General features: G+C 47.2%; 1 protein-coding gene across 6 annotated transcripts; it reads right to left on the bottom strand.

Moving 5' to 3' along the window:
- Positions 1 to 624: 624 nt before the first annotated feature.
- On the bottom strand, positions 625 to 27133 carry DESI1 (desumoylating isopeptidase 1). 6 transcript variants are annotated; one of them, XM_049626429.1, is made up of 7 exons: positions 26769 to 27133; positions 17377 to 17398; positions 16200 to 16269; positions 13781 to 13890; positions 12967 to 13089; positions 10552 to 10690; positions 8540 to 9145 (listed from the first exon to the last, which is right to left on the bottom strand). In XM_049626429.1, the coding sequence occupies exons 1-7, from the start codon at positions 26854 to 26856 to the stop codon at positions 9002 to 9004; spliced, it is 696 nt and encodes a 231-aa protein (XP_049482386.1). In that variant the 5' UTR covers positions 26857 to 27133; the 3' UTR covers positions 8540 to 9001. The 6 variants fall into 6 exon arrangements, with proteins under 6 accessions (XP_049482390.1, XP_049482386.1, XP_049482389.1 ...); XM_049626433.1 differs by lacking the exons at positions 8540 to 9145; positions 10552 to 10690 and adding an exon at positions 625 to 2640; XM_049626435.1 differs by lacking the exon at positions 10552 to 10690 and having other exon boundaries at positions 9034 to 9145.
- Between the last annotated feature and the right edge of the window lie 3 nt (positions 27134 to 27136).

Genomic DNA, 27136 nt, shown 5'->3' on the forward strand with positions numbered 1-27136 from the left:
CCTTCCCTCCCAGCTCCACCACTATGTGACTGAACAAGTCACTTCACCTCTCTGAGGCTTTGTGTCTCCATCTGTGAAATGGGAAGAATATCACCTACTCTGTAGGGTTGTTGTGCATATGCAAAGAAAAAATGTAAAAGAGCACACATAGGACCTGGCACACAGCAGGCCTATTCCAAAGGAGAATTTGTATAGATGTGTTTGATACCGTTACTGATTAAACAGGTATTGCACGTCAAAAGTCTTAAAAATGGGCAGACCTCTGAGCCAGCAATTTAACTTTTAGAAAATAAGGGAAAAAATGGGGATTGGTTAAATTATGATCTATTTATGAGATGAAGTGCCGCGAAGCCATAAAAATCTGTGTTATAGAATATTTAGCGTGGAAAAAGCATGGTAATGAAAAGCAGCAGGCTGTCTCTGGGTGCTGGTATTATGGTGAATTTCAAAGTTCCCTTTGAAATGCATGGACTACAGCTTCCTCTTCTCCAGGATTCTGTTTTGGCTTCCTTCCATACTGCTAGAGCCAAGCCCCCCCCCCGTGCTCCCAGGGAGTGCCATTCAGTTTGGGAGTATGCCTGGGTGGGCATTTTTGCTGCATCCACTATTCTTGCCAATGCCTGTGATGAAGTTTGGGGGTGATGGTTTGTGGGGTCCAGAGCTGATGGCCAAGAAAGAATTCTTGAAGGCGTCTTTGGTGCAAAAAGGTAATTTTATTAAAGCATAGGGACAGGACCCATGGGCAGGTAAGAGCTGTACAGTGAGTGTGGGGAGTGACCCTTTTATGGAGTCGGGGAGATGAAGTAAGGAGGAAGTTTCTAAAGACTTTCACATGCTAAAGGCATACTGGAGGCCTAGCTATTGTTGAATTAAGGTGGTTTTTCCCTCTAGCAAAGCATTAATATTGACAACAGGGAGTTCCTGGACTTTAGGCCATTGATGGGATTGCCTTTTTCTGGTAAACTGGTGGAGTCTCTTATCTGTTTAACCATTTGTTTTTTTGTCCTTTCCTGTTTTTGGGTAGCTGGGAGTGTCCAAGGAATAAATACACATCCCACCTGGGAAGGGGGTGTGTGCCAGCTTTACTTTGCCCTCAGCTTACCTCACGCTCCCTCATCACCTGTGATCAGCTCTGGCAGTTTAGGCCATGCAAAGACACACATCCACACACCTATGAGTGGCACTTCAGTGCACAATGCTTTTGATAGTTTTTTGTTTTGTTTTTTTGTCTTGGTAGCTGCAGTGCCCTAGGAAGATCTGTATGGTTTGAAATGTTGGCGTTTGGAGCTGAAGTCCAAGAAAGAATTCTGGAGATGTCTTCGGTGTAAACATGTGTTTTTATTATAGCACAGGGATAGGACCCATGGGCAGAAAGAGCTGGAGTGGGTTGTGAGGAGTAACTGATTATATACTTTGGGATTTGGGGAAGGTAAAAACAAAGAGAAGTTTCCAAAAGGACTTTCATATGCTAAAGAAGATTCTCAGGATCTAAGAGGCCTTGCTATTGTCAAACTATGATTTTTTTTTTTTTTTTTTTTTTTTTTTTTTTACTGTAGCAGAACATTAATGTTGAGACAGTTGGGACTTCCAGGAAGAATATTAAACTCTGCCTGTCTCAAGGATTTGTCAATGGGCTGCAGGTTATAAGGAAATTTAATTTTGTCTACATTTCCTTTTGCCTTTGTTCTCATCAGATCGCTCGAGGCAGAGTCCGGAAAACTGCAGTTTGGTCCCTGCTAACTATAAGGACTTGGACAAGTCACATTTCCCGAACTGTTTCTTCATCTACATAATGGGGACGTAATCCCCACCTGATAGGACTTGAACAGTGAGCTAGGAATAACCATTATTTATTGACCCCCTTACTATGTGCTAGCCATCACACTGGACAGTTGACTGCATATCTTCATGCATTCTCACAGAAGCTCTAGAAGGTATTGTCTCCACTTGGTGAGGAAAAACAAAAGGGATGTACCCAAGGCTATATAAAGAACCTGGCAGGCCTGCCGGGCTGAGACCAGAGTGAACAGGTAAGGTGATTACCTGCACAGGCAAAAAACTTAGGAGGACACCAAAATAAACATCAAAATAAGTGGCGTTTTAATTTTTTTCTTTCTAATTTAATATTTTTTAAAAATAAAAATTAATGCCAAAAAAATCCGTGATGAGCAAAATATAGAAAAAAATGTAAAAGACAGGATCAATAATTGTGCCCTGCTGAGGAGCCATATTCAACCCGGGCCATAGGAAAACACCTGTTTGTTTGTTTGTTTGTTTGTTTGTTTGTTTGTTTGTTTCCAGGCCCTATGCCAGAGTTTGGTTCATTCATTAAACAAATGTGTTGGGGTACACACTGTTCTGGATTCTGGGAATACTGTAGAGAACAAAACAAGGGCCTTGCCCTCAAGAAGCGTTTGTTTTCTCTTGAATACTGACAGCAAGCAGAACCACCTCCTCGGGAAGGAAAACCCAACTCGATCTGCTCTTCCTGCTCCATCCAGATCTGGTCCTTGGGTCTCTGGGCACTGGTGATGAGGGAGCATAAGGCAAGCTGAGGGCAAAGCGCAAACTAGCAAACACGCCCCTCCCCCCAGGTGGGATACTTGTGACATTCCTCAGGCACTCCTGGCTGCCCTAAAGCTGAGAGAAGGAAAAAAGAAATAGTTAACTGATAGGAATCACAGTTGTGCAGGACAGGAGTCACCAATAGTTTACAAATGCAAATGTTTTAGTAAATTACAAGAAAAAGGCAATCTTATCAATAGCCTGATCTCCAGAAACCTATAGACTCAGTTTCCTGGAGCCCCAACATCACCCTCCCTTCCGTAGTGATCTGGGAAACAAAGGCAAGAAGGAAATGGTAAATAAAATTAAATTTCTTTATAACCTGCAGCCCATTGGCAAATACTTGAGGCAAATACAGAGCATAGCATTTCTCTAGGAACTCTCTACGGTCTTCATGTTAATGCCCTACTAGAGGGAAAACAACCTTAGCTTGACTATTGCAAGGCCTCCTATCTTCTGAGTCCTCTTTAGCATATGAAAGTCTTTTTGGAGACCTCCCTTTTGCCTTTACCTCCCCTAACTCATGGTATATAACCAGTCACTATTCACAACCCCAGTGCAGTTCTTTCTGCCCATGGGTCCTGTCCCTGTGCTTTAATAAAATCACCTTTTTTGCACCAAAGACGTCTTCCAGAATTCTTTCTTGGCCATCGGCTCTGGACCCCCACCACTCCAAAACCCCACCACTGGCAGGGCCTGAGACCCCTCCCAGGGCCCAGTTAGCTAGTATAGAGCCGGTGGGTGGGGCTGGAATTGCCTAAATTAGTCTCTCATATCTCACAGCCAATACCTACCTGCTCCATTGCCCAAGAGTTCCTAGGAACTGGTTAAATGCAGATACCCAGGCCCCACCCTGCTGCTGGGCTCCAGAAGCTGTAGGATGGGGCGCACAAGGCAGGACAGGTTTTTGTCTCCTATGGATTGGGTCCACTCTTACAAATACAAACAAAGCTAAGCTCCCAACAATAGCACATGTAGTGAACTAGTTTCCTTACAAATACCTTTCACAGTCTCTTCCAGAATTCTCACCTCAACCTTTTTTACTGAAGCCCAGGGAGGGGGAGTGAGTGCTCTGAGGCACAAATCCAGGAGTACCAGACGGAGTAGCTCTGTGGCTACCAGTGTGTCCCTTTAAGAGGGAGGCTCATCCCTGGCAACTGGTGTCCAGATGGGGCCTTGGAGAGGCCCTAGGGAGAGGCAGAAGTAGGACTGGGGGAACTGGGACTGCAGAGACTGGTTGTCAGAGGGCATTCTGAGAGCACCAAAGGAAGCCAGGTCTGAAGACAGGGGGCCTGAGACCCTAGCCTGGAAGGATCCTGCTCAAAAACGAAGGCTCTGGCTCTTTGGGGCCAGACCTTTGACTGAGATTTGGAGGTTAGTGGCTTCCATATTTGGTTTGGACAGTGTAGCTCCTACCCTGGGTACTTCACTTGCTTTTGCCAAGAACCCTTTGAGGTGAGTACGCTTGTATCAATTTCTAGATGTAGGTACTGACACCCTCTGGGGTGACCTTGGCTTCCCAAGATCACAGCAAGGTCAGAATTCACATTAAGTTCTGTTCCTCTAAAGCCCATGCTTTTCCCTGCCCTCTTGGTGGAAGGCCAACTGTCAACATGTGCTGAGTGAATATGGGAGGTGTTGACCCTCTTTTTCCCTATCTGGGGTATGACTTTTTTTTTTTTTTTTTTTTTTTTTAAGAGAGAGAGCATGAACGCATGAGCAGGGGAAGGGGAGAACCTTAAAGCAGGGTCCACGGGCGCAGGGCTTGAACTGTGAGATCATGACCTGAGCCCAAATCAAGAGTCGGACACTTAACCTACTGAGTCACCCATGCGACCCTGGAGTGTGACTTTTTCAGGGGTGCAGTCCCGGCCTGAGGAGCAGCCTTGATGCAGTGTATATACAGGCAGACTGACGGTTCCTCGGCTGTCCCTCCTGGGGCTGTCCCTCCGCAGCTAGGTGAACTTGGGCAGGTCCCTCCCACTCTCTGAGCCTGTTTCTCATCTATAAATGGGGCCACCACTGGCAGCCTCTCCCAGGCTGTCAGGAAGATGAGGGGGCGCAGGAAAGGAGCTGTGCTAAAAGGGGCTTTGCAAAGAACAGTCAGGGCTGGTTGTTGGTTCTAATTCCCTCTTAGTTTATGGGCAGCAGGAGGTTGGGAGATTGTGGATGTTGACTTTTTTCCTCCATATTTCAAAACACCTGCAGGATTTATATTGTTTTCACAATAAACAAGTCCCGTTGAATTTAAATAAGCAGAAGGGCACATGCTCAGAGGTGGTGTTTGTGGAGGGGGTGGAGGCTGTTGTTGGGTTGGCACAGGATCCCTTGGGGCCAAAGCCAGTGGGGCCAGGGATGGCACTGCCCCACCTGGAGATGGGGGGCAGGGGCGGCAACTCTCCCTCCCCCTCTACACCTGGGGTTAGTGATCTCTGTGGATCAGAGCTCAGCCCCAGGACTGAGAACTAGTCTCTGGAGTCATGGGCAGGGAGAGGAGTTTTGCTCCCCAGGAGGGGTGGTAGAGACTGTCTGATCTATAGTCTTTATTCTACAGATTCAGAGAGGCCCATAGAGAGGGAGGCCTTGATCAGGGTCATTTGAGTCAGAGGGCCAATCCAGGCAGGTATGTATCCAAATCCAGGGTTAAATTTTTATGGCCAACCCTCCCCTTCGATGTCCGCCCCGCAAGAAGATGCTGGCTCTGTGCCAGGTCCTGTGCTGGGCTCAGGCACTCAGGTGATCACAGCTAGACCCTACCCCTGGAGGGTGCCCCAGCTAGTGGGAGCCTGCCAGGAAGCACCCACAAGAGGAGGGGTCTGCTCTGGGGTAGGGAGAAGTCAGGAAGGTTTTGTAGAGGAAATGCTGTAGCTGGGCCTTTAGCTCTGAGAAAGGGGTTGCTCTGAGGATAGTTGGGGAGAGATGATCCAGGTCCAGCAAACAGTAAATTGAAGGTGGAGGTGGATACTGTTTGCAGTGACAGTGGCCTACACTTAACAGCAGGGGATGGGGGTTGGAGAGGTCCAGGGACAAACTTAGGAAGGGCCTTGATAAATGTGAGAACAATTGGACTGTCGTACTGTGGGCTTCTGGGCGGGGGGGGGGGGGGGGGGGGGGCGGCACAGTGGTTGAGGTGTGTAGGGGGCAGGGCTTGCTTCTGTGACCTGGGGTAGGTGAGACTAGCCCCTTGGGGGTGGGCTGGGCCCCGAGTACATCCACAGCGCCACCTGGTGTCCACCTCTCTCACTGCAGCGTGACCTTGTGGGGCTTTCTCCAGGGGGGCCAAACCTTTGAGCAGAGATCTCTGCAGGGGACTCTGGGCTCCCAGGCCACCCTTCAGACAAGGGTCAGTCCCCGAAGCCCTACCCCCTTCAAAGCAGCCAGGCTCCGTGGTCAAGGGGTCACATTCAGTGATGTGCCAGACCCCTCCTGGTTCTTTGCTGCCCTCTCAGGCCAGAGCCCCTATGAGTGTGAGGAGACATGGGTCTCATGGTCCAACCCACCCGCCCAGGCAGGCGTCCTCTTACACCATGATCCCATTCCAGAGCAGGTCCGGCCTCCACGCACACAGCTGTGATGAGCAGCCTACTCTTACCTAATGGTTCCCTCAAGCTTTAGGGAACTTTGCCGGAATGTCCTCTCCTTAGAGCTTCCTCTATCCAGTACCACCAGGCACCATCACTCCCTCCTCTATGGTTTTCTTTCAACCTTGCTGGGGCCGTACAGATCTTCACTACATGCTGAGAACAAAGGCAGTTACCACACAGCATGTTCAGCATGTGTGTCTTCAAATCCACAGAAACCTCTGCAAAGATGTTCACAAAATCCAACACCTCTTAGGATGATGGGATTGCAGACGACTTTTCCTCTCATCTTTGTACTTTCATTGGTTGCTTACATTTTCTAGATATGTAATATGATAAAACAAATACTTTTTGGAAAAAACAAATGAAGAAATCTAAGCACACCCCAAACTAAAGCTGGAGGAGCTCCGCTGAAGCTCATGGATGCAGGACAAGGGGCTGTGGCAGTGGCTGCGCCACCCTGCAGCTCTGGCCTTTCCTGTTTCACAGGAGCTGTCCATTCCTCCCCGCACTCTGAACACCAGGGGAGCGGGGAGCTTCTTCGCAGCTCCCCAGTCACTTAGCAGATGCACAACACACCTCACCTCTTACCTGACAACTGCAAGCCCCCCCCCCCCACACACACACCTCGTTTTCTGCTCCTCTTGCACCATCCCATCTCTCAACATAGCAAATCGACTGTGTCACTCTTTGACCTACAAAGCCTCGCGCCGTCTGGCCCGCTGGCCTCTCCAGCCTCCACACCTTCCACCACCTCCTTGGCTCTCGTGCTTCGGTCATTCTGGCCTCCGTTCAGTCCTTCCAACATTCTTTTCACTTGCTGCTCCCTGTGCCCGGAGTGTTCTTCTCTCTGATCTATACTTTGTCAGTGAGGCCTCAGATTAAACATCACCTTGTCACACAACTTCCCCAACCTCCTGACATGTATTCCTTCACACTTGGGGAATTCACACCTGCTGCCACCTGGTTGTATTTCCTCCCTAGCACTAGGCCACCTGAGATCACCAAACTTCTCTACCCTTTTGTCTCCCAGCGTCCTCAGAATAGAATCCCTGCCGGGCAGGAGCCTTGTTGGTCCTGCTCACCCCTGTACCCTCAGCACAGAGCCCAGGGCTGCTTTACATACAATAGGCTCCCAGGAAGACGTTTGTGGGGATGAATGAATTTACCCCAGACTGACTTGCCGTGAGTCACAAAGTCTAAGGGTAAAACCATGTGTCATTTCCCACAGAAGCAGGCAGTACACATCAGCGGCATCTTGTCTTGGAAACTGTCCTCAGCAGAGAGGATTGGCAGGGGTCTCTGCCCAGAGCTGGCTCACAGGAGCCCCCAGTCAGTGGCTGTTGAATGCATTCTGCTCTCAGCCTGACATTCACTGAGCGTTTGATCTGTGCCAGGCACCGAGCATAGCACTTTACATTTACTCTCTTGAAAACCACCCTGTGAGGTAGGTACCATTTCCTCCATTTTACAGAAAAGGAGACAAACAGACTGGCCCACAAGTGGCAACGTTAGGACTTAAGCACAGGCTGTGTGATCTCAGAGCAGGCACTCTTAGAGATTCCTGCCTTGGAACATGTCAGCTTTGGGGGCAGGGGGAGATGTCAGCCAAAGCCACCTACCCTCTGTGTCCTCTGGAGAGACAGAGCCTTATTCTTCAGCTAGCATGCTGGAAGACACAGTGCCTCAATAATAAGGTCTCACAGGTGTGGTGGTGAGAACATGGCCTGGATTCAAGGGCCCGGCCGTTTGCCACCTGGATAACTTAGTTTCTTTGTACCTGTTTCCCCATCTGTAACACGAGACCAGTACCTACACCTCAAATCCGTTGTGTGCGAAAGTACCTAGCCTCGCCTCAGCCTGTGGAACGTGTTCACTCAAAGCCAACTGAACCAACAGACACCTGCGGCCACACTAGTGTCTGTAGTGCCAGGGGACGCTTGGAGAGCCATCCACCCACCTCCACACTTGTTCAGTGAGGTCATCGTAATAAGGTGGGCAGAGATCCTTGGCGCCACAGACCCAGCCTATAGCCAAACTGAAACCATAAGTATACGCTTCTTGGTGGGGTGAGATGCTCTCTGATGGCCAAGGTCCTCTAGAGGAAGATCTCAGAAGCTGGGGCCAGCAGACGAGGCTTTGAGTCTTTCTCTACCACCAGCTGCAAGGTGACATTGGGCAAGTAGTATTCTCTCGGGGCCTCTTCTCCATTTTTGTAAACCAATGGTGAAAGTCAAATATTCTTCCCTGTTATTGTCACTTCTCATCCACAAGGCTAACAAACAAGCAAAGGCAGCATATCCAGACTCAGCAGAGTTAAGCTCAGAGGGAGACAGACTGAGAAGAAGCCTGGCTATGTTGGACGCATACCCAAACCTTAAGCACGACGCAAATGCAGCAGGCAGAAATGAGTTTATTGCATTAGAAAAAACATCAAAGAAAACCAGCAAACACCTCCGTACTAGACACAGTCATTAGTTTGACTTCAAGGGCAAAAAGGAATCTCAAAGGTACAAGCTTTATTTTGGGGAAGGGGTGAGGTCCATCCCTCCTCCTTCCCTGTCCCTTTAAACCAATGGACCTTGATGGAGGTGTCTACTGTATGATACACACATGGCTCATTTCTCACTCTGCTTGCCTCGCACACTTGTGTGGAGCTAGCTGGTCATAATGAGCACGCTCCTGAGGTTCTGGGATTGACAGAGAAATGTGAGGATTGGGTTGGCGGTCGTAGCCTGAGCCCAGGCTTCCAAAATGAGTGATAGTGGGACTTGGGTGGGGGGAGAGAGCTTGCCTTCCTGGAGAGCTCAGAGAAGGCTGCTTGCTGGCTGATCCCTCCATCTTTCCCCACAAGCCTAGAGCCCAGGCATTGGCACAAACGGCTGCTGGGCATCAAGGGGGACTTTCAGTGAACCAAGTGACAGTCTCTCAGGGTAGCTACTTTGGCTAACTTCTCCTGGGTCTGGAGTGACTGCTATTAGGAGTGAAGCCAGCTGAGCCTGGATATGGGGGAGAAGAGAGAAGGAGACTGTGATGCCATACCTTCTGGCTAGAGCTGAGAGCCCTGGGAGGGAAAGTCTGGAACAGGAGCCTGGAAGAGACAGAGGGCTGGGCAAGGCAACCTGGAAAAGGAGAGAAACCTGGGTGGGAAGCGAAGGACTCCACTAGTAAGCTGCCTTCCCGGGAGGTACCCAGCCCGAAACCTATTCTCCATGAGCCCAATTCTGCCAGTAGGTCAACATTAAATAAGAGTCCTTGCTAGTTTTCTGCTCTACAAAATGTCACTTGACATCACAGCTGGTCACCATGGAGGTGCCTCTGGGCAGGTCATAGGCAAACACAAAGGCAGAAAATCACCTTTTCCTCTAGCCAAGTCCCTGATGACGCCAACTGCTATGGCTAATGGTAGAGACAGGGGGAGATGAGCAGCAGCTTTTTGAAGAGCAAAGGCACCTGCTGCAGGCCGGACCCCAGGAAAGAGAACATAATTCAAGTCTGAGAAGTGGCAGGAGCTGTGGCGGGAGGGACCCACAGATGCCAGGGCTGGGACTCAGGGACCTGACAGCTCTGAGACCCTTCTCCACACCCCCCCCAAAAACTAACTTAAGGGAGGCATGTGTAGAAAAGGAATCTGAAAGCCTCTCCAGGTAAGAAACATCCAGATTGGTCCTCCCTATAAGCTCCTAGCAGCAGCTCATTAGGAAAATGCCCAGTCAGGCTCTCAACAATGCATCCTTAAAGTCAGAATGACAACAGAAATAACATGTGCCTTCAAAACACACTGAGGATAATGTACAAAATTTCTATCAGAAACAACTCAAAATTTGCTTGCCACCTTGATTCTGCATTATTATTCTATCTTTCTACATGAGGGATATTTTCCTAGAACAGGGAATCATTTCCCCTTGGTCCCTAGCTGAATATTGCATCTGGTTTGGGGGTGAAGGGGGGTGGTACAGGGACTACAAACAATCTACATTATTACTTGTACACAATAGGCCTGGGTCTCTGCCGCTCCAGCCCAAACCTTCACAAACTACGAGGTCAGCCATGCTGAGGAAGAGCAGCCTGTAGCCAGCAAGGCAGGTTCTCCAAAATTGATGTCAGAGGATTGGCAATCAGTAGGTGGAAGGAAGAATGGCTTTATCCTGTTTTCTCTGGCCTGACACTTGCCGTCACTCTCCCCTGATCCTGAGGCTTTTGGTTGCTCCAGCCCTGGCCCCGTGGCCTTGCTTGGGGTAGGGAGAGGAGGTGAGAGAGGCTGTGGCTACAGAGTTCACTTAGGTTGGGTCAGTCATCCTGAAACTGGTCTCACGTGCACCAAATCCTTTGGTTCATTTAACGCTAGAGAGGAACTGCTTCCGGGATGTTGCAATGGCTGCTTCGTGGATGTTGTAAAACTCACCTGGGTCCCACAGGTGGTGGCAACCTGGGTACAGCGTGGGCGTTCTCTGGAAAGAGGTTCTGGGTTGGGGCTCCCCCAAACCGTGCCTCTTGCCTTCTGCTTAAACAAACCCTCTCCCTTTCTCCAGTGTGGAGGACGCCTAGGAAGCAGCGTCAAGAGTGAACTCACAGACAAGACAGCCTTAATAAATTAGTATAATACTATTAGAAGGGGTGGCATTTTGTTCTGTTTCTTAGCAGCATTGTCCTACATGCAGCCTGGTGATCTCCTTCCCTGGGAAATTTAAAAAGCCTTCCCCTGGTTGTTAGCTCTGATGTAAAATTATAAAATAGAAATCTGGTAGGGTTTGTTTCGTTTAAAAAGGAAAAGCCCTGGTGAGGCAGGGCGGTCCCATGCAGTCCTGTTAGCTCTGGCCGTTGGGTCGGCCCACGGGGCTCCCTCCAGGAGGCTGGATCTGAATGGAGTCCAGGAGGGGCCGCAGGGCCTGTCCGAAGGGCCTGTGGAGAAAAGAGACCCAGGGGCCGGGGTGGGCTGGGTGCAGACAGTCACAACCGCGCCCATGGGTACAGTGACGCCACCACACAGGGAAGAAGGACACCCATAACCTCACTCGCTTTTCTCACCTACCTCGCACATCACGTTCATGGAGGAGCCCTCAAAAGGGCCTGCTCTGTGTTTTTATTCCTGGGGTCCCCCTCACCCCGCGGAGATGCTACCGTCTTACTACTTCACCTGTAGACCCTGGTTAGCTCTGGCTTGAACAGGCTAGCTGCATACAGGGAACTAGAGCTTTCTGACCTTTCTGCACTTGAATCTTTAATTCTCATGGTATACATGGATAAAGTGTAAGTGAGGAAACTGAGGCAGAAGAAAAAGGATAAGAAAAAGGTATTTTCTAGGGAATACTCAGGAAAAATGACAAACGCAGGTTGCCAGGAGGTGTTAAGGCCACTTTCTTTTTCTATTTTTTTTTTTTTTTAATTTATTTTTGGGACAGAGAGAGATAGAGCATGAACGGGGGAGGGGCAGAGAGAGAGGGAGACACAGAATCGGAAACAGGCTCCAGGCTCCGAGCCATCAGCCCAGAGCCTGACGCGGGGCTCGAACTCGCGGACCGCGAGATCGTGACCTGGCTGAAGTCGGACGCTTAACCGACTGCGCCACCCAGGCGCCCCAAGGCCACTTTCTAAAGGGCTCCCAGTTTGCTCTCGGAGTAACTTGGCTGGAAAAAAACACTGCAGATACTGGAACCTTAGAGACTTTTCAAAATTCCTAGAACCTTAAATCAGGGTGCCCACAACACATCTCAGTTACTGGCTTTCTTTTTCTTTGGTGGATATTGCCATTTTTGAAAATCATGTCCAGGTTCAAAGGGAGCATTCTCAAGCGTAAACAGATGACACCAAGATATATTAACCTTAATTCAGACAAGTCCTGGAGCTTCACCCACCAAATAATAACAGCAAGAACATTCCAGCTACTTATACTTGCTTAGGGCCTCATAACCTAGATCCTTTAGTAAGGCTGTGAGGCTTAACACACCCACCAAGGAACAGGAAGGCAGAGGCAGGGCTGGGAGATGGGGCTTTCCTCACTAGATTCACACCACAGCCTTGTTTCCCTTGCAAGTTTTTCCTAGGAGGTTTCTACCCAGGTGTGAAAAACAGCTCACCTTGCTGAGCCTGCTAAACCTGCCAGGATCTCTGTTGGACAGGGCCCCAGTTCAGGAGAAACTGAGTCAAGGTTCGCAAACAGACATGGTCCTGGAGTGGTTAGAGGCTTGCCTGAACACAACAGCAAAGGAAGGGAAGGGTGTGATGGCTTTGGGTGTGTGTGTGTGTGTTGTGTGTGTCCTTTCAGGGGACACTGCTTAGATCATGGCCCACAAAGCTCGGACCACATCAGGGTGGGAGGGGCTACAGTGCGTTCTTGAAGAAAACATCTACTGAGGTATGAGGGCAAGTAGGAGGTTGTCTCTGAGGGCATCAAAGAGCTCATGGTGCAGGGGAAGAAACACTAACAAATGACATTCACAAAATAAGCCACCCTACTAATCCTCTGATCTGTTCTCTGCCTGTCTATCTAAAAGTACACTTTATGTGAGGACTTCTGGGGAGTGGCACGCTTCATGAGATGCCAGGGGTCTGTACAAATGCTGGAGCCGGCGTCAAGTGGATTTCTAAGTTCTGTGGTTGCACTCAGGCCAGGATAGAGTTGGTTCAACTCCAAGGAGGGTGAAGTATTACAGGCATGCACCAGTGAGTGGAGAGAATGGTGGCTTTACCTGGTAGCAGCTGCCATCATGACAGGGCCCACCTAGCTCGGGAGGATTCTGCTGAGATCAGGGGCCAGACGAACAGCACGGAGTGTGAATGGGGATTTCAGGGGCTGGGGCAGAGACCGAAGGCCACTTACGTGGATAGAATTTCAGAGGGAAGGTCAGTGATGTAGGAAGGGATCTTCCGCCCGGTCAGGAACTGTGCCACTTCGTTGGTGAAGGTGTTACAGTTGTGTTCAAAGAGGTTGTAGGCCTCACTTCTGTACATTGTGAGAAAGGTTTGAAGAACAGATCTGAGAGAGTCAGCAAGCACATATGTGAAATAACTCAAACCAGGAAATGGCATGGAAAGCATAGCTGAGTTAAGAGGACTGTGATTTTCCTTTTCTCATACACTCCAAAAGGACTGCTTGATTTGCCACTCTGGACCACAAAAAACAGATTTTTAAGGGAAAGATGAAATAAAAATATATGGCTCCTCTACAGTTTCAGTAGAATCTTCACAGTCACAAAAGCAGAGCTCTAGTGTTAAACACTTACTACAATGACAATTGACTAAAGCTTAAGAGAAAACCTGCTCAAGTTGGCATTTCATTCAAATCCCTCCACAAACCCTGGTTTTGATTTTTCAGGACGAGATACTGGCCCAGGATGGGTTGAGAACAGCAAGTGCTGAGACAGCAGCAGCTGATTTTAATCAGAAGGAATAAATAGCCCTTCCTGTCCTCAGGGTTTCAGCAGAAGGTATGCTGGGATGGGATATCTGCCTGGGAGCAAAGCTGAGCTCTTTTTGTGGCATGATAACTGCTTTCTCTTCCTATTTATTCAGCAAATACTGGGCCAGACCTTGTGCTGAGTGCTCTGGGGGATGTGACCTTGTGGCTGCCCTCTGGGGCTGATCGTCTAGTGGGGGGACAGACACAACTAACCACCACCCCTGTCTCCACTCACCGGAACAGAGACTCCCCCAGGGAGGACAGGTATTCCAGAAAGAGTTCTTCTGTGACTTCTGTGCTCCCCACATCAACCACAGAGTCTGGGGGCCCAAGCAATGTCCCTCCCTAAAAGAGCCAACCCAAAGAAAGTCATTAAGTCACCATCTCCACTGAATTTTTTAATGTGGCTTCCCTTGGGAGACCACAGATGCTCTGTTCCAACGTTTACCTTTCAGAGCATCCAGGGCAGATGAAGAGTGTCATTTCCTATCTGTATCAAGGCTGCAATGGCTTAGAGCTTCCTGTTAACTCTCCATTGCCAAATGATGGCAACGTGGCTAAGAAGCTGGGCTGCTTTCTTCTGGTGGGGCCCTGGGAAATTGAGTCTCTGGCCAGTCTCAGGCCAGACCCCTGATGCTGTCACCTCATCCAGTTGATAAAAAAATAGAAACCCAGAATCTGAAGTCTCCCTTTGTTCCTAACAGGCCTGATACCAAGGGCACAAAAGGAGAACCAGAAATGGCTAGCACTTGACAGGCCATCTTTCCATGCCTATATTTAAGTGTATGCAGCCAGTTTTTTCTTGTGACACACTTGCTATCCCTTAGAACACTGGGGAAATGCGAAGACTGTGAGAAGTCTGGCAGGCTGGCAAACACTTCCACAATTTAGTTCTATTTTATCTGGGAGGCTAATCTAACAATGTTGATAGGGTTCCCCAGGCAAGGGAGTTAATGGCCCATGAAAGGCCTACAGGAAACCCTCCACCATGGGTTAATAGACTGCTATAGCAGACTAAAGGAGAGCCTGAGGCCAAGGGGAAAGCAGCCATGGGTGTGTAACAGATCACTGGGGAGGACAGAGCTGGGAATGGCTAGGGGGTAAGGGAGAGCACTCCTGAGCAGAGCTCCCTGGAAAGATCATTAATTCACCCAATAGCTCTTGGGCACCTACTGTGTGGCTGACATTGTTCTAGGCATTGGGGAAAGCCTGGTGAGCAGGATCATTACAATCGTCTAAGAATAATGGTCTCAAAATTGTAAGAGACTGAAAGATCACTATTCGACCCCCTGTTATTCATTCATATAACAAATATGTATTGAGAACTTACTATGTGCCAGGCCTATGCTAGGCACTGGGGGTACGATGTGGACAAAACAGACGAGATTCTTGCCCTCATGGAGCTTATAGTCTAGCAGGGAAGGCAGACAAAAAAAAATCCCATAAACCAATATATAATTTTGAGCTGCAATAAGGTTATTGCTGGAAAAGTCCAGCATGCCATCAGTACATATAACAGGGGACCTTTCCAGTCTGAGGAGTCTGGGAAGGCTTGCCTGAGAAAGTGACATTGAGCTCAAATCCGAAGGGTGGAGAGGCAGAGCCAGGTGAAGGATCAGGTAGGTGGACGAAGTGAGAGAGTAGGTTTAAATGTCAAGGTATGTTCAAGGAATGAGAAGAAGGGGGGGGGGGGGGTGGCAGGAAGGCACAACCCGAAAAGAGGTCATTCAGAGAGGGAGACAGTGACCAGATCAGGTAGGGCCTTGGAGGCCTTGCTGAGCTTTCTGAGTTTTATCCCAAGAGCAGTGGGCAGAGTTCTGACTTTAGCAGGGGAATGCCATGATCAGATTTTCATCTTGAAAAGATCACTTTGCCTCCTGTGTGGAGACCTGACTGAGGAGCAGAGGTACTGCTGTGGTCCAGGCTGGACGTGAGCGTGGCATGGATGAAGGTGAAAGCTCTGGAAATATGGGAAGAGATGAACAGAGACTGACTTAAGATATATTTACAAGGTAGAATTGACTGGGCTTAACGAAGGATTTGTTACAGGAGGTAAAGGACCAGCGAGAGGAAGAAATCAAGAATGACTTTCCATTTATGAATAGCAAAATGAATGGTTGGTTGGTCTTTGCTTGAGCACCTTCTACGAAAACCCTTAGATTGCTCGGAGAGAAAGTTTGTGGCAAGGTACATGGGCTTTAGAGACAGAGAGTCCTGAGTTTTAGTACTGGTGCCACTTACTGGCCATGTAAGTTTCGGCAACTCACTTTACCCCTCAGAGCCCTCATCCTTCAGCTCAACATTGACTGAGTTCATACTATGAGCTCGGCACTGAGCTGGTGACAGGGACAGAGAGTGAGACACGTCTCAGCTCACAAGGAGCTTATACACAGCTCCCTGCAGAGACTCAGGAACAGCTCATCCATCATACCATGCTCGGTGTGACCCAGAGGGACCCACATGTCGAGGGGGCACAAAGGAGGCCTGGGAAGGGTGTTTTTGAGCTGAGCCTTAAGGTAGTTATGAGGAACTAAGCCATAGGCTGACATCCACTGGGCTAGAAGCCAGACATACAGAGTAGTAGTAAAGTTCCTGGTCTATGGGAACCCTGGGAACGTGAGACTTCAGGGCAGGGTGTGGGGGAAGCCACTCACTGGGGGACAGCTGGAGATACCGCCACTGCCGAAGAAGAACTCATCCTTGTGCACAACTATGGAGGTATGCCTGCAATGCAGAGAAGAGACAGGATAAGCCAGAAAACTTCAAACTGGTCTGAGAAAAAGCAAACACCACACTTCAAGGAGAATAATTTCTGCCCAAGGATAGGACTTACACGGTCAGCAGCCTTATAAAACTAACCAAAGGCATAAATACCATAGATCAGAGTTTCTCAACTTTGGCACTACTAACATTTGGGGCTGGAAAATTCTTTGCTGGGGGGCTGTCCTGTGCATTCTAGAAGCTTAACAGCATCCTGGCCTCCACCCACTAGTTGCCAGCGGCACCCCCCAATCAGTTGTGACAACCAGACAGGTCTCCAGACACTGCTCAATGTCTCCTGGGGCAGAATAGAACACAGCAGAAGAGGAGTCCCTAGATTCACCCTGATACTGACACACCTTTACTGAAATAAAGCTCTGCAGACTAAGGGGTGTTCCTAGGCAGTTAACAGGAGAGGTTAACCTGGACCATGCTGAGGCAAGACCTGTTTCAGGTGGAAGTGCTCATATTACTCGGTTTGAGTCAAACGAAGCAAAAAGACATTCTGGTCATCCCAAATGTCAGCAGGCTCCAGGAGTCCAGATGGAATACTGACCTATGGTCTCCTCTCATTAACGGAACTGAGAGCTCAGCTACCATCTTGTCTGAAAGGGGTGGGTCCAGTGCTGACAGACCACGGCAGATGTGTTTTAAGACAGCCATGTGGAGCCCTTGAGACTTCTGTAGTTAGAAGGCTTGGTCAGGCGTGGGCATGACATCATTCTACCTTTCTTTACGCGAGGGTTTCTCAACCTCAGCACCACTGCCATTTTTTGCTTGGATAATTCTTTGTTGTGAAGGGCTGCCCTGTGCATTGTAGGGTGTTTATAGCAGCATCCTTGGCTTCCGTCCACCCATCAATACTGTCTCTAGACACTGCCAAATTCCCTGGGGCTGGGGATCGGGGCACAAAATTACCCCTGGTTGAGAACCACTGCTTTAGAACTTGGAAGTTTCATGATACAGAGAGTTAGGTTTCAAGCTGGAAACATAGACTGGAACCTGAAGTGCACAGGTACTGCTTTGTTTCATAAACCAGTCAGTCATTGTAAGGAGTCCCACCCAACTTACCAGATGCCTTCCAGTTGTTTCCCTGTAGAGAAAAGAAGAGATTTAGCTACTCAGGACCAGAATAAATGGCCTCCCAGCCTGAGCAAATTCACAACATCACTCAAACCCACTATAAACCCATTCAAACCCAATTTAACCCACTATAAACCCACTCAAACCCACTATAAACCTCTGGGGGGATTTTCCAGGAATCCAATTTTCCTCCAATAAGGTCCTTAGGTCATGATATAGGTATGTCATGTGAAGTAAGTTGAACGGTTATCAGAATCCTTCATCAGAATGCAAGATAAAAACACTGGCATAGATGTACCCCAATTTTATGTTTGCTTTTCTTTCCCTGTCAGGGTCAATTCAACTTTGCCTTTAATTTGTCTCACATATAGTGACAACAGTAAAACAATGGTATAAAAAAGCTATTATCCACTTCTTCATTGAGCATATGGGAGGTGAAACCCTTCAGAAAATGGCAGAGCGAAACTTTACAAATGCTGTCCATTTGGAATAGTCAATGCAAATGTATTCTGTACCTCTATATGGCAGAAATGATGTTAGATATGGAAATGAAAGTACGAACAGACCACTGTCCTGCCTTTAAGGAGCCCAAAGTCAAATGGAAAGAGAGACACACATAACTAAGTAAAACACAATGTTGATAGGTTCTAATTATCCAGTGGTAAAAATAAGATGCTATATATGATAAAGATAAGGAACTACCTTCATAAACTGTAATTCAACCCAGGAAAAGTAGGGGCAGGGATGGACGTTTCTGCCAGAGGGAATAGTATGTGCAAACCCACGGTTGTGATAAAGATCAAGGTCCTGCAGGTTAGAACAAAGACTGTAGTGATGGTGACAGGAGGAAAAGTGGTCAGCAAGGATGCCAGGAAAGTAGGGTAAGCCCAGACAGAAGGCTGTCCTACACCGTGGGGGCATTCATGGTTGTTAGGCAGCCAGCAGAGTGCCTTAACCAGATCTATGTTTTTGTTTTTATGTTTAGTTTTGAGAGGGAGAGAGAGAGAGAGAGAGAGACAGAGAGAGAGAGAGAAACATGTGAGCAGGGTAGAGGCAGAGAGAGGAGACACAGAATCTGAAGCAGGCTCCAGGCTCTGAGCTGTCAGCACAGAGCCCAACTCAGGCCTCGAACTCATGAACAGTGAGATCGCGACCTGAGCCGAAGTCAGATGCTTAACCGACTAAGCCGCCCAGGAGCCCCCAGCTCCATGTTTTTAAAAGACAACTATATCTTTTATTTATTTTTTTAATGATTTTTTTAAGTTTATTTATTTTGAGAGAGAGGGAGAGAGAGATAGAACACAAGCAGGGGAGGGGCAGAGAGAGAGGAAGGGAGAGAGAATCCCGAGCTAAGAGCGTGGAGCCTGATTCAGGGCTTGAACTCACAAACTGTGAGATCATGACCTGGGCCGAAACCTGGAGTGGAACACTTAACTGACTGAGCCTCCCAGGCGGCCCAAGACAATTATATCTTTTAATTATTATTTTTTTTTACGTTTATTTATTTTTGAGACAGAGAGAGACAGAGCATGAACAGGGGAGGGGCAGAGAGAGAGGGACACAGAATCGGAAGCAGGCTCCAGGCTCCGAGCCATCAGCCAGAGCCCGACGCGGGGCTTGAACTCACGGACCGCAAGATCGTGACCTGAGCTGAAGTCGGACACTCAACCGACTGAGCCACCCAGGCGCCCCGACAATTTTATCTTTTAAAAGAGAACTCCTGACGTAGAAGATGAACAGGAGGGCAGGTCATAGAGAGAGCCGACTGGAGTGAGGTCTTTGCAATAGTCCATGGGAGACACTACATGACAGTGCTAAGGATGACGAGACCCGATGTGAGGCTCAAACTCATGAACTGTGAGATCATGACTTGAGCCGAAACCAAGAGCCAATCACTTAACCAACGAAACCACCCAGGTGCCCCAATGCTGTGTCTATTTTACATATAAACATTTCATTCTCTGTTAGTGTTATGAGGCTAAGTGAAGTAACAAGGAAAATCAAATGTAGCAGAGTTCTGTCCGTCCTCCAGTTGGAGACAAGTCTGCTTTTCACTAAGAGACCGGCTGCTCTGGCCCACGAGGTCACAAATGGGGTTTCTGGGGTAGCCCCCTAAAGGCTGTGGAGCAGGCTCTGCCCTTACTCAAACAGCTCAAATTCCACAGAGGTGGATGTGAAACAGACTGGATGCTGAAGGGGAGTGGTAACCCATTTACGACAAGCATCTTCAAATGGACTGATTAGAGGTACATCCTTTCTGAATCTGAACTGCTCCCAAGTTATCCTTATTCTCACATCATCCTTATGTGGTACAGTAGGGCAAATATTTATTAACATCATTTTACAAACAGGTAAATAAAGATGCATGGTTTGTCCAGCATAAAAGCAAGAAGAAAAAAAACACGATATGACAATGTACTTGTGGGAGCAGCTGAGGTAGAAACCCAAGGGCAGCTGTTCAGTAGTCTGTTCTCAGGAGAAAGAAAACAAGGGCCACAGTCTCCTCCCCCCAGGGTGACGGGCATTGGAAAGTAGAACTTAACTGATTTAAAATAAATTTTTTTTTTCCCTTCCTCACTGGGGTGGGAGGAGGTGAGTAGGAGGTGGTGATTTGAATTAGGTCACAAGGCCATTTTGGAACATGAATTAGGCTCAGTGGATATTAACACACTACAGAAGCAGATTATTTTCCCACTAGGATGTCCTCAGCAGGCCAGAGAGTGGGTGGGTCAGATGCCTGCATGTCTCCAAGCCTGCCAGCACAGCCAAAGCACTGAATTCAAGGCCTATGAAGGACGCAAGTGAAAACAAATGGAAGACATGGAGAACAGCCTCGTTTCCATCATGAATAACAAAGAATGTAGAGTGAGGTCTCCATTAGTCAGCATTCCACTGATTGTAAGAGTTAAGTTAGTATATAAAAGCCAAGGAGAAAATACTCCACCCACCTCATCAATTAACATGGATGGAGCACATAGACCTACATGCTGGTTGTAGGACACGCTCAAGATCAGCACTTGGAATACTGCTGATGTTTAACCAATGTCTATTAATAAGCATAAGTGATGATGGCGATGGGGCAGCAGGGGCCTCTGTGCAGGTAGCATTAGCTCACTGGTATAAGTCAAATGCAGTGCCAGCTCACTTCCCAAATTTCTCCTTTCATGATAGTATTTTTATTTATTTTATTTTAATTCCAGTATGGTTAACATACAGTGTTATTAATAGTTGCGTGTGTGTGTGTATGTATGTGTGTGTGTGTGTGTGTGTATATATATATATATATATATATATATACACACACACACAATTGGTTAACATACAGTGTTATTAATTGTGTGTGTGTGTGTATACATATATATTTGTGGTTTTTTTTAAGATTTTATTTTTAAGTAATCTCTATACCCAACCTGGAGCTTGAATTCACAACCCTGAGATCAAGAGTCACATGCTCCACTGACTTAGCCAGCGAGGAGACGCTTGATAGTGTTTTTAATTGACAATGTTCTAGTGTGCTGGGTGACTCAGCATTTGCCAGATTACCATCAATGTGAAGGGGTTAATGTTAACTTAAGAAGTCAACTTGCCCTTCTTTGGGCCACTGGATAAATATTGAATCTAGGTTGGAAAAAGGTAAAAGGAAACATTTGTATAACATAACTGGGCCTCTGCCAATATACATATATTTTTAAGTTTATTTATTTTGAGAGAGAGAGAGAAAGAGAGAGAGCATGGGAGGGGCAGAGATAGGCAGAGAGACAGAATCCCAAGCAGGCTCTGCACCATGCGTGGGCTTGAACTCATGCGGGGCTTGAACTCATGAACCTCGAGATCACGACCTGAGTTGAAGTTGGACGCTTAACCGACCGAGCCACCCAGGTGCCAGAGAGGGTTCCCTTTTAATCACTGCTTGTTTTTATTAGTCAGGCCTTGTAGCAATGTTTTGAGGAGCAACATTCCACCCAGGCTGTATTTACTGAACACCAAGTACTGTGGATATCTAGAGTTCTTGCCCCCAGTGGAGCTTCCAGTCCAGTTGGGGGTGTGTGTGTGTGTGTGTGGATATTGATGAGAAAATGAACAATTATAAAATAGAATGATGAATGCCACTAAAGGAGAGTACACTGTGTTATTAGCACATACTAGGGACACACAACCAAGATTTGGAGGGGTGGTGGTCAGGGAAGGTTTCCTGGGGGAAGTGACACTTTAGTTGAGATCTCAAGGATAAGCAGAAGTTAGCCAGGCCAAATGAAAGTATTCCTGGCAGAGGGCACAGCCTTTGAAAAGCTAAGAGGTAAAAAAGAGCTGAACAGTTTCAGTCCTGTTAGGGTGTACAGCAGCCCTTTTCCACTGGGATTCCGAAAGAGAATAAGCCCTCATGCCCCAGGGTATCTATTGGCAGAAGTGAGAAAATAGTCTATCAGATCATTTCCCTCAGAGCTTCATTCTCATGTGTAATCCAGTTGAGAAAGGCTCCTATTGACTGTGTTCAGTATGTGGAGACAGGTGAGGGTGGAGAAAAAAGCCGGAGAAAGATCACGAAGGGCCTTGTAAGCTGCATTAGTTTTCATTTTGCCATAATGAAATCACATGATTACTAAATTAATTCCTTAGATGGATATAGAACAGTTCATACAATGGACAATAAAAATCTAAAACAAAGCACAATAGATGGCATTAAAACATTAAAAACCCCTTCAGATTCAAATAAATTCTATGTAATCTTCAAGCTTGAGTTCAAGTCCCAATTGTTCCTATAATCAATATTTATTGCGGGGCGCCTAGCTGGCTCAGTCGGGGGAGCATACGACTCAATCTTGGGGTCATGAGTTCAAGCCCCACAGTGGGTGCAGCGTTTACTTTAAAAAACAAAAATTCTTTGAGCATCAGCTCTGACTGGCTACCTGGGATGTACTGAGAAATGAGACAGAGTCTCTGCCTCCAGCAGCTCAAGGTTCTTGATGAAGTCTTTCTGACACATTCAGCCCACCAAGACCTCTCCCTTCTTTCAAGACCTAAAATGATCGCTTCACCACTCGCTCATTTTGGTATCTAGTCATAATTTCTTTTATGCTGTTCTCTAATGTTGTATGTGTATGCATGTTATTTTTTGTGAAATAAACCCCTGGAGGACAGAGTTCATGTTTTTGTACTTCATTACTATTTTGTATTACAGAATTAAGCAAGGACCTGAGTCCAGAGTAAAATTTCAAACATTCATTAGATTGCATTCTGCCAAGAAATAAAGGTCTGTATTCTATATCTTTACGTCTTTAAACCTGGGAACAATTTTGAGATAGGCTTGTAAAAAAAAGTAATAAATAAATGTAATCCCAGGACACGTGCCTATACACAAAACTTTGGATCAGAAAACAATCAACAAATATCAAGTGCCTCTTACTGTAACTAAAAAAAACCCAAACATCTCTGCATTTATGCCTATGTACTTTAGCACAAAAAAAGGTCATGAGATTTAGAGAACAGCCGCAATTATTAAGAGGACAAATTTAAAGGACAATTATAATAGCTAATTACTGTAGGCAAATGGTACACTATGAAAAAGAGGTGCAATCAGCTGTCTATTAGAATGCTAAAGATAAATTTGGGGCCATTTTCATGGTGATTGAAGGACAATGGTACAGAAGTATGTTCATGGAAGCAATTCTAGGAGACTGAAAACTGGACAGCATAGAACTGTGGAGTCTGCATGGTTTGCGGGGGAGCAGGGAATTATGTTGGACTTTATCTAGTCCAATCATGACGGTAACAGAGCTAGATGGGGTCTTATCATGAGGCTCTGTGATAACAAGAAAAGAAGGTATTACTGATGAGGTCACACTAACTTAGTTTGAGGAATGATCATATATCTGTGATTATGAATGGCACATACACATTGAACCCAGATATTTTTCTCATCCAAATTTGAAACACGTGACCAAAGATGCCTTTACAAACTTCAAAAATTATAAAGGGATGCATTACACAGTAGAAGGGGTACAGCAACATGATTGACAACATGAGCTCTGAAAGTCAGACTGCCTGCGTTTATAACCCAGCCCTGCCACTTACCAGCTGTGGGAGCTGGGGGCAAATTTAATGCCTCAGGTTCCTCAAACGAAAAGCAGAAGTAATAACAGGACCTACTTCACAAAATTGTGGTGAGGATTATGACACACACAAAGTACTCAGAAAAAAAGAGTCTGGCATATGGTAAGCTCTCAATAAATGCTAGCTATTAATATGCTTCTGGAAGTCATAGCAAAAATCAGGAAACAAATTGACTTTTGAAAGGTTCAAATATATTTAGGAATGGGAAATCAATATATGGTTACTCACAAAACTGGGACATACCCAACCTTAAGGTTGGTGATGTCTGGACAGGATGAACCAGTACAGCAATGCCCATTTTCCATAAGTTTTCAACTCTAGAAGGTAATGACCATTAGCTTTGATAACACTTTCATTACTTTTGCAAAAGGCGTAAGAGCAATATGGGAAAAAGGGGATAGGGAAGAGAGAATTAGATTGGCAGGTAAGGTGATGTTCTTAGAAATACCACTGTGGTCAGGTGTGCAAAGTTGGTTAAGTTACCATTGTTGGCTAGGATTTCAAATCTATGTAAAAAAAAAAAAAAGGTGAAGGGGATAGGTCTAGCACTCCACCTTCAGTTATGGCACTTTTCCCTTTACCCATGACACTCCAAAAAGGCATTCTTTCAGTTCCAGGACAAGGCCAAGCTCTTTCCTGCCTCAGGGCCTTGGCAGATTGATCCCCCTTAAGCTTAGAACACTGTAACTCCCTCACCACTTTCCTTGTGGCTACTTCTTCATCCTGAAATTCCCAACTTAAAAGTCACTACTCTTGCCACCGTTATTTAGAGTAAGTTTCTCTTGGGGTGCCTGGGTGGCTCAGTTGGTTAAGCGTCTGACTTGGGCTCATGATCTCACAGTTCACGAGTTTGAGCCCTGCATTGGGCACTCTGCAGGGAACCCGCTTCAGATCTTCTGTCCCCCTCTAACTCTACCCCTCCACCAGTTGTACTCTCTCTCAAAAATAAAAAAAAATAAAAAAATAAAAGAAAAAGGAACATCTGGTTGGCTTGGTCGGTTGGGTGTCTGATTTCAGCTCAGGTCATGATCTCGTAGCTCGGGAGTTCAAGCCCTGCATCAGGTGGTCCTGACAGCTTGGAGCCTGGAGCCTGGTTTGGATTCTGTGTCTCCCTCTCTCTCTGCCCACCCCAGCTCATGCTCTGTCTCTCTCTCTCCTTCAAAAATAAATAAGCATTAAAAAAATTTTTTTTGAAGTAAATTTCCCTTGTTACTTTCTACCTTAGCATCCTGTTTGCTTCTTGCACTGCCCAGCATTTACCACGATTATTATTTTAAATAATTTAATTATTATTATTTTTTGCTTATTTTTTATGTTTTCTTCACTAAATAGTTCCAGGATGGTAGTGAACATCTTTGCTCAATATATTATCCTCAGTTAAGCTTACCATTCAGACTAGCACATAGTAGGCACTCAAAAAAAAAATCTGCTGAATCAGTCATGAAGCAGTGATTCCTAAGAGCACTTACAGCTATGATTACACTAATCAAATGGCTCCATTGCAAGAAGTTTAGTTGGAACTTGACTGATGTAATCTGTTAGTGATTAGCACCTTCCCCAATGACTTTGTAAGTTTTGCTTTCAGTTTTGCCTTACTCATTTTAACAACTGGTGATCTAGGCCCAGACTTCTACCCTACAATGGATTGGCTACATAACAGTTATCTGAGGAGCTTATTAAAAATACAGATTTTTAGATCAAAACTCCAGAAGATTCTTAGTTAGTACTTGTGTAATGAGGCTCTAGAATCCATATATTTAAAACTTTGTTTATTTTGAATAATGTTATGTGTGTAGTACACAATTCAAAAGGTACAAAAAAAGTTTATAGTGAAGTGTCCCTTCTATTCCTGTGGCATCAAGTTTCCCTTGCCACAAGTTACCACTGTTTCAGTTTCTTATGTATTCTTCCAGATAATTATTTGCCTACATGAGCATGTATAAATCCTTTGCTTTCAAAACATCTGAATGTTTAAAGAATTGTTCCAACTTTGCCTTTTCTACTCGTACTCAACAAAACGTTGAAAGTGAAGTTCCCTGTCTGTTGAACAAGCATCCTAGGTGATTCTGATGTGAAGCCAAATACGAGTAACCATTCAGTGGCCTAGGGTTAAGAGATTGAGTTCAACTCACTAAGATACATTAGAAACTCAAGGACATTGAAAAGAGGCCCTCAGAAGTAGCCTTGCTTACTTGACCTCTGCCCTCTTGCCTTAACCACGAGGCAGAGAGAAGGAGACACAGAATCCGAAGCAGTTTCCAGGATCTGAGCCGTCAGCACAGAGCCTGACGCGGGGCTTGAGCCCACAAGTGGTGAGATCATGACCTGAGCTGAAGTCGGCTGCCTAACCGACTGAGCCACCCAGGCGCTCCAAGGACACATTTTCTAATGCGTCCATAAAAGCCAGGAAAAACTAGCCATTTCAGCGAATGCTGCCAAAGTTGTTCAATTTTTCAATTCCTAAAATCCTTTCCTGCCCAATATCACCTGAAATCACAAACTCGACCATTTCTATGTTAGATGAGACATTTTTGGTATTTGGCTTATAATGAGGTTTGATGTGCAGTGAACTAGGGCTGATTTTCTCTCCTGGCAGTTAAGTAGTTTAATGGAGCACAACCGAAATACTTCCTTTACTAACCCTTAACTGACACAACAGTATCCAGTCCTCCGCGAGAACTGCTTTCTAACCATCTGGGCAAAAGCAATTAACTTAGAATCGTCAGGGCAGAACTTGGTGAATTCTCGAGTCCGGACTCCAGTAGACCTGACTTCACCTCTACCTGGGGGCGATGGCTGGGCCCCTGTGCAGCTCTAGCTTCCTATTCCCATCTACCCCAGAGACTGCAGTTTCCTTTTGGCACGGAGGGAAGGCTCTCTAAGGGCCACCCCGGAATCTCCTCCGCAGTGTCCCTTTCATCACGAGGGGCACCGCGCGGCAGGCACCCTCACCTCCCTTACACTGCGCCGAGGAAGGAGCGTAAAGGGTTCCCCAAGTGAGGCAGGGAAGACGCCGGGATGCAGCGCCAGCTTAGCTTGCGGCTCTGAGGGGCAGCGGGAGGGCGTGACTCCTCCGTCCCTTCCTCCTGGACTCAAACGTCAAGACAGAAAAAGTGGGGTTCAAGGCGCCCCAACCTCAGACCTCTCCCTTCTCCACTCGGGCTTTTCTCCATCCTCTGGGCCCCGCGTCTCCCCCTGAGCCGTGGTCCAGGCCTCCCTACCTCGGCCGGCCGTCCCGGCACCCTCTCGCCCGCCCCCAGCCCCCTCACCCAGCATGATGGGGCTGAGCCGCCGGGCCAGGCCCTTGGACAGGTCGTACACGTAGAGCTTCACCGGATAGAGATTCGGCGGCTCCATCGGGACCCGTGGCGGCGGTGGCCACGAAGTCCCTCAGGCACCCGGTAGCAGCTTGGACCTTCCCGTACCCGACGGGGGTGGGGAGCGTAGGGAGCGGGGGACCGAGCCCAGGCCCGGCCTGAGGGGCGGGGGAAAGGCGGCCCTGCGCTGCACGCGCCCCGACACCCGCCACGGGCAACGACTACTGTGAGGTGACAGAGCCGGGACGGGCAGGGACCGCGCTGAAGAGGAGGCGGGGGCGAGGACGCACTCTTGCGCATGTGCCTACCGTCCCGACGGG

The sequence above is a fragment of the Panthera uncia genome, chromosome B4 (assembly GCF_023721935.1).
Source record: "Panthera uncia isolate 11264 chromosome B4, Puncia_PCG_1.0, whole genome shotgun sequence".
NCBI classification, from domain to species: domain Eukaryota; kingdom Metazoa; phylum Chordata; class Mammalia; order Carnivora; family Felidae; genus Panthera; species Panthera uncia.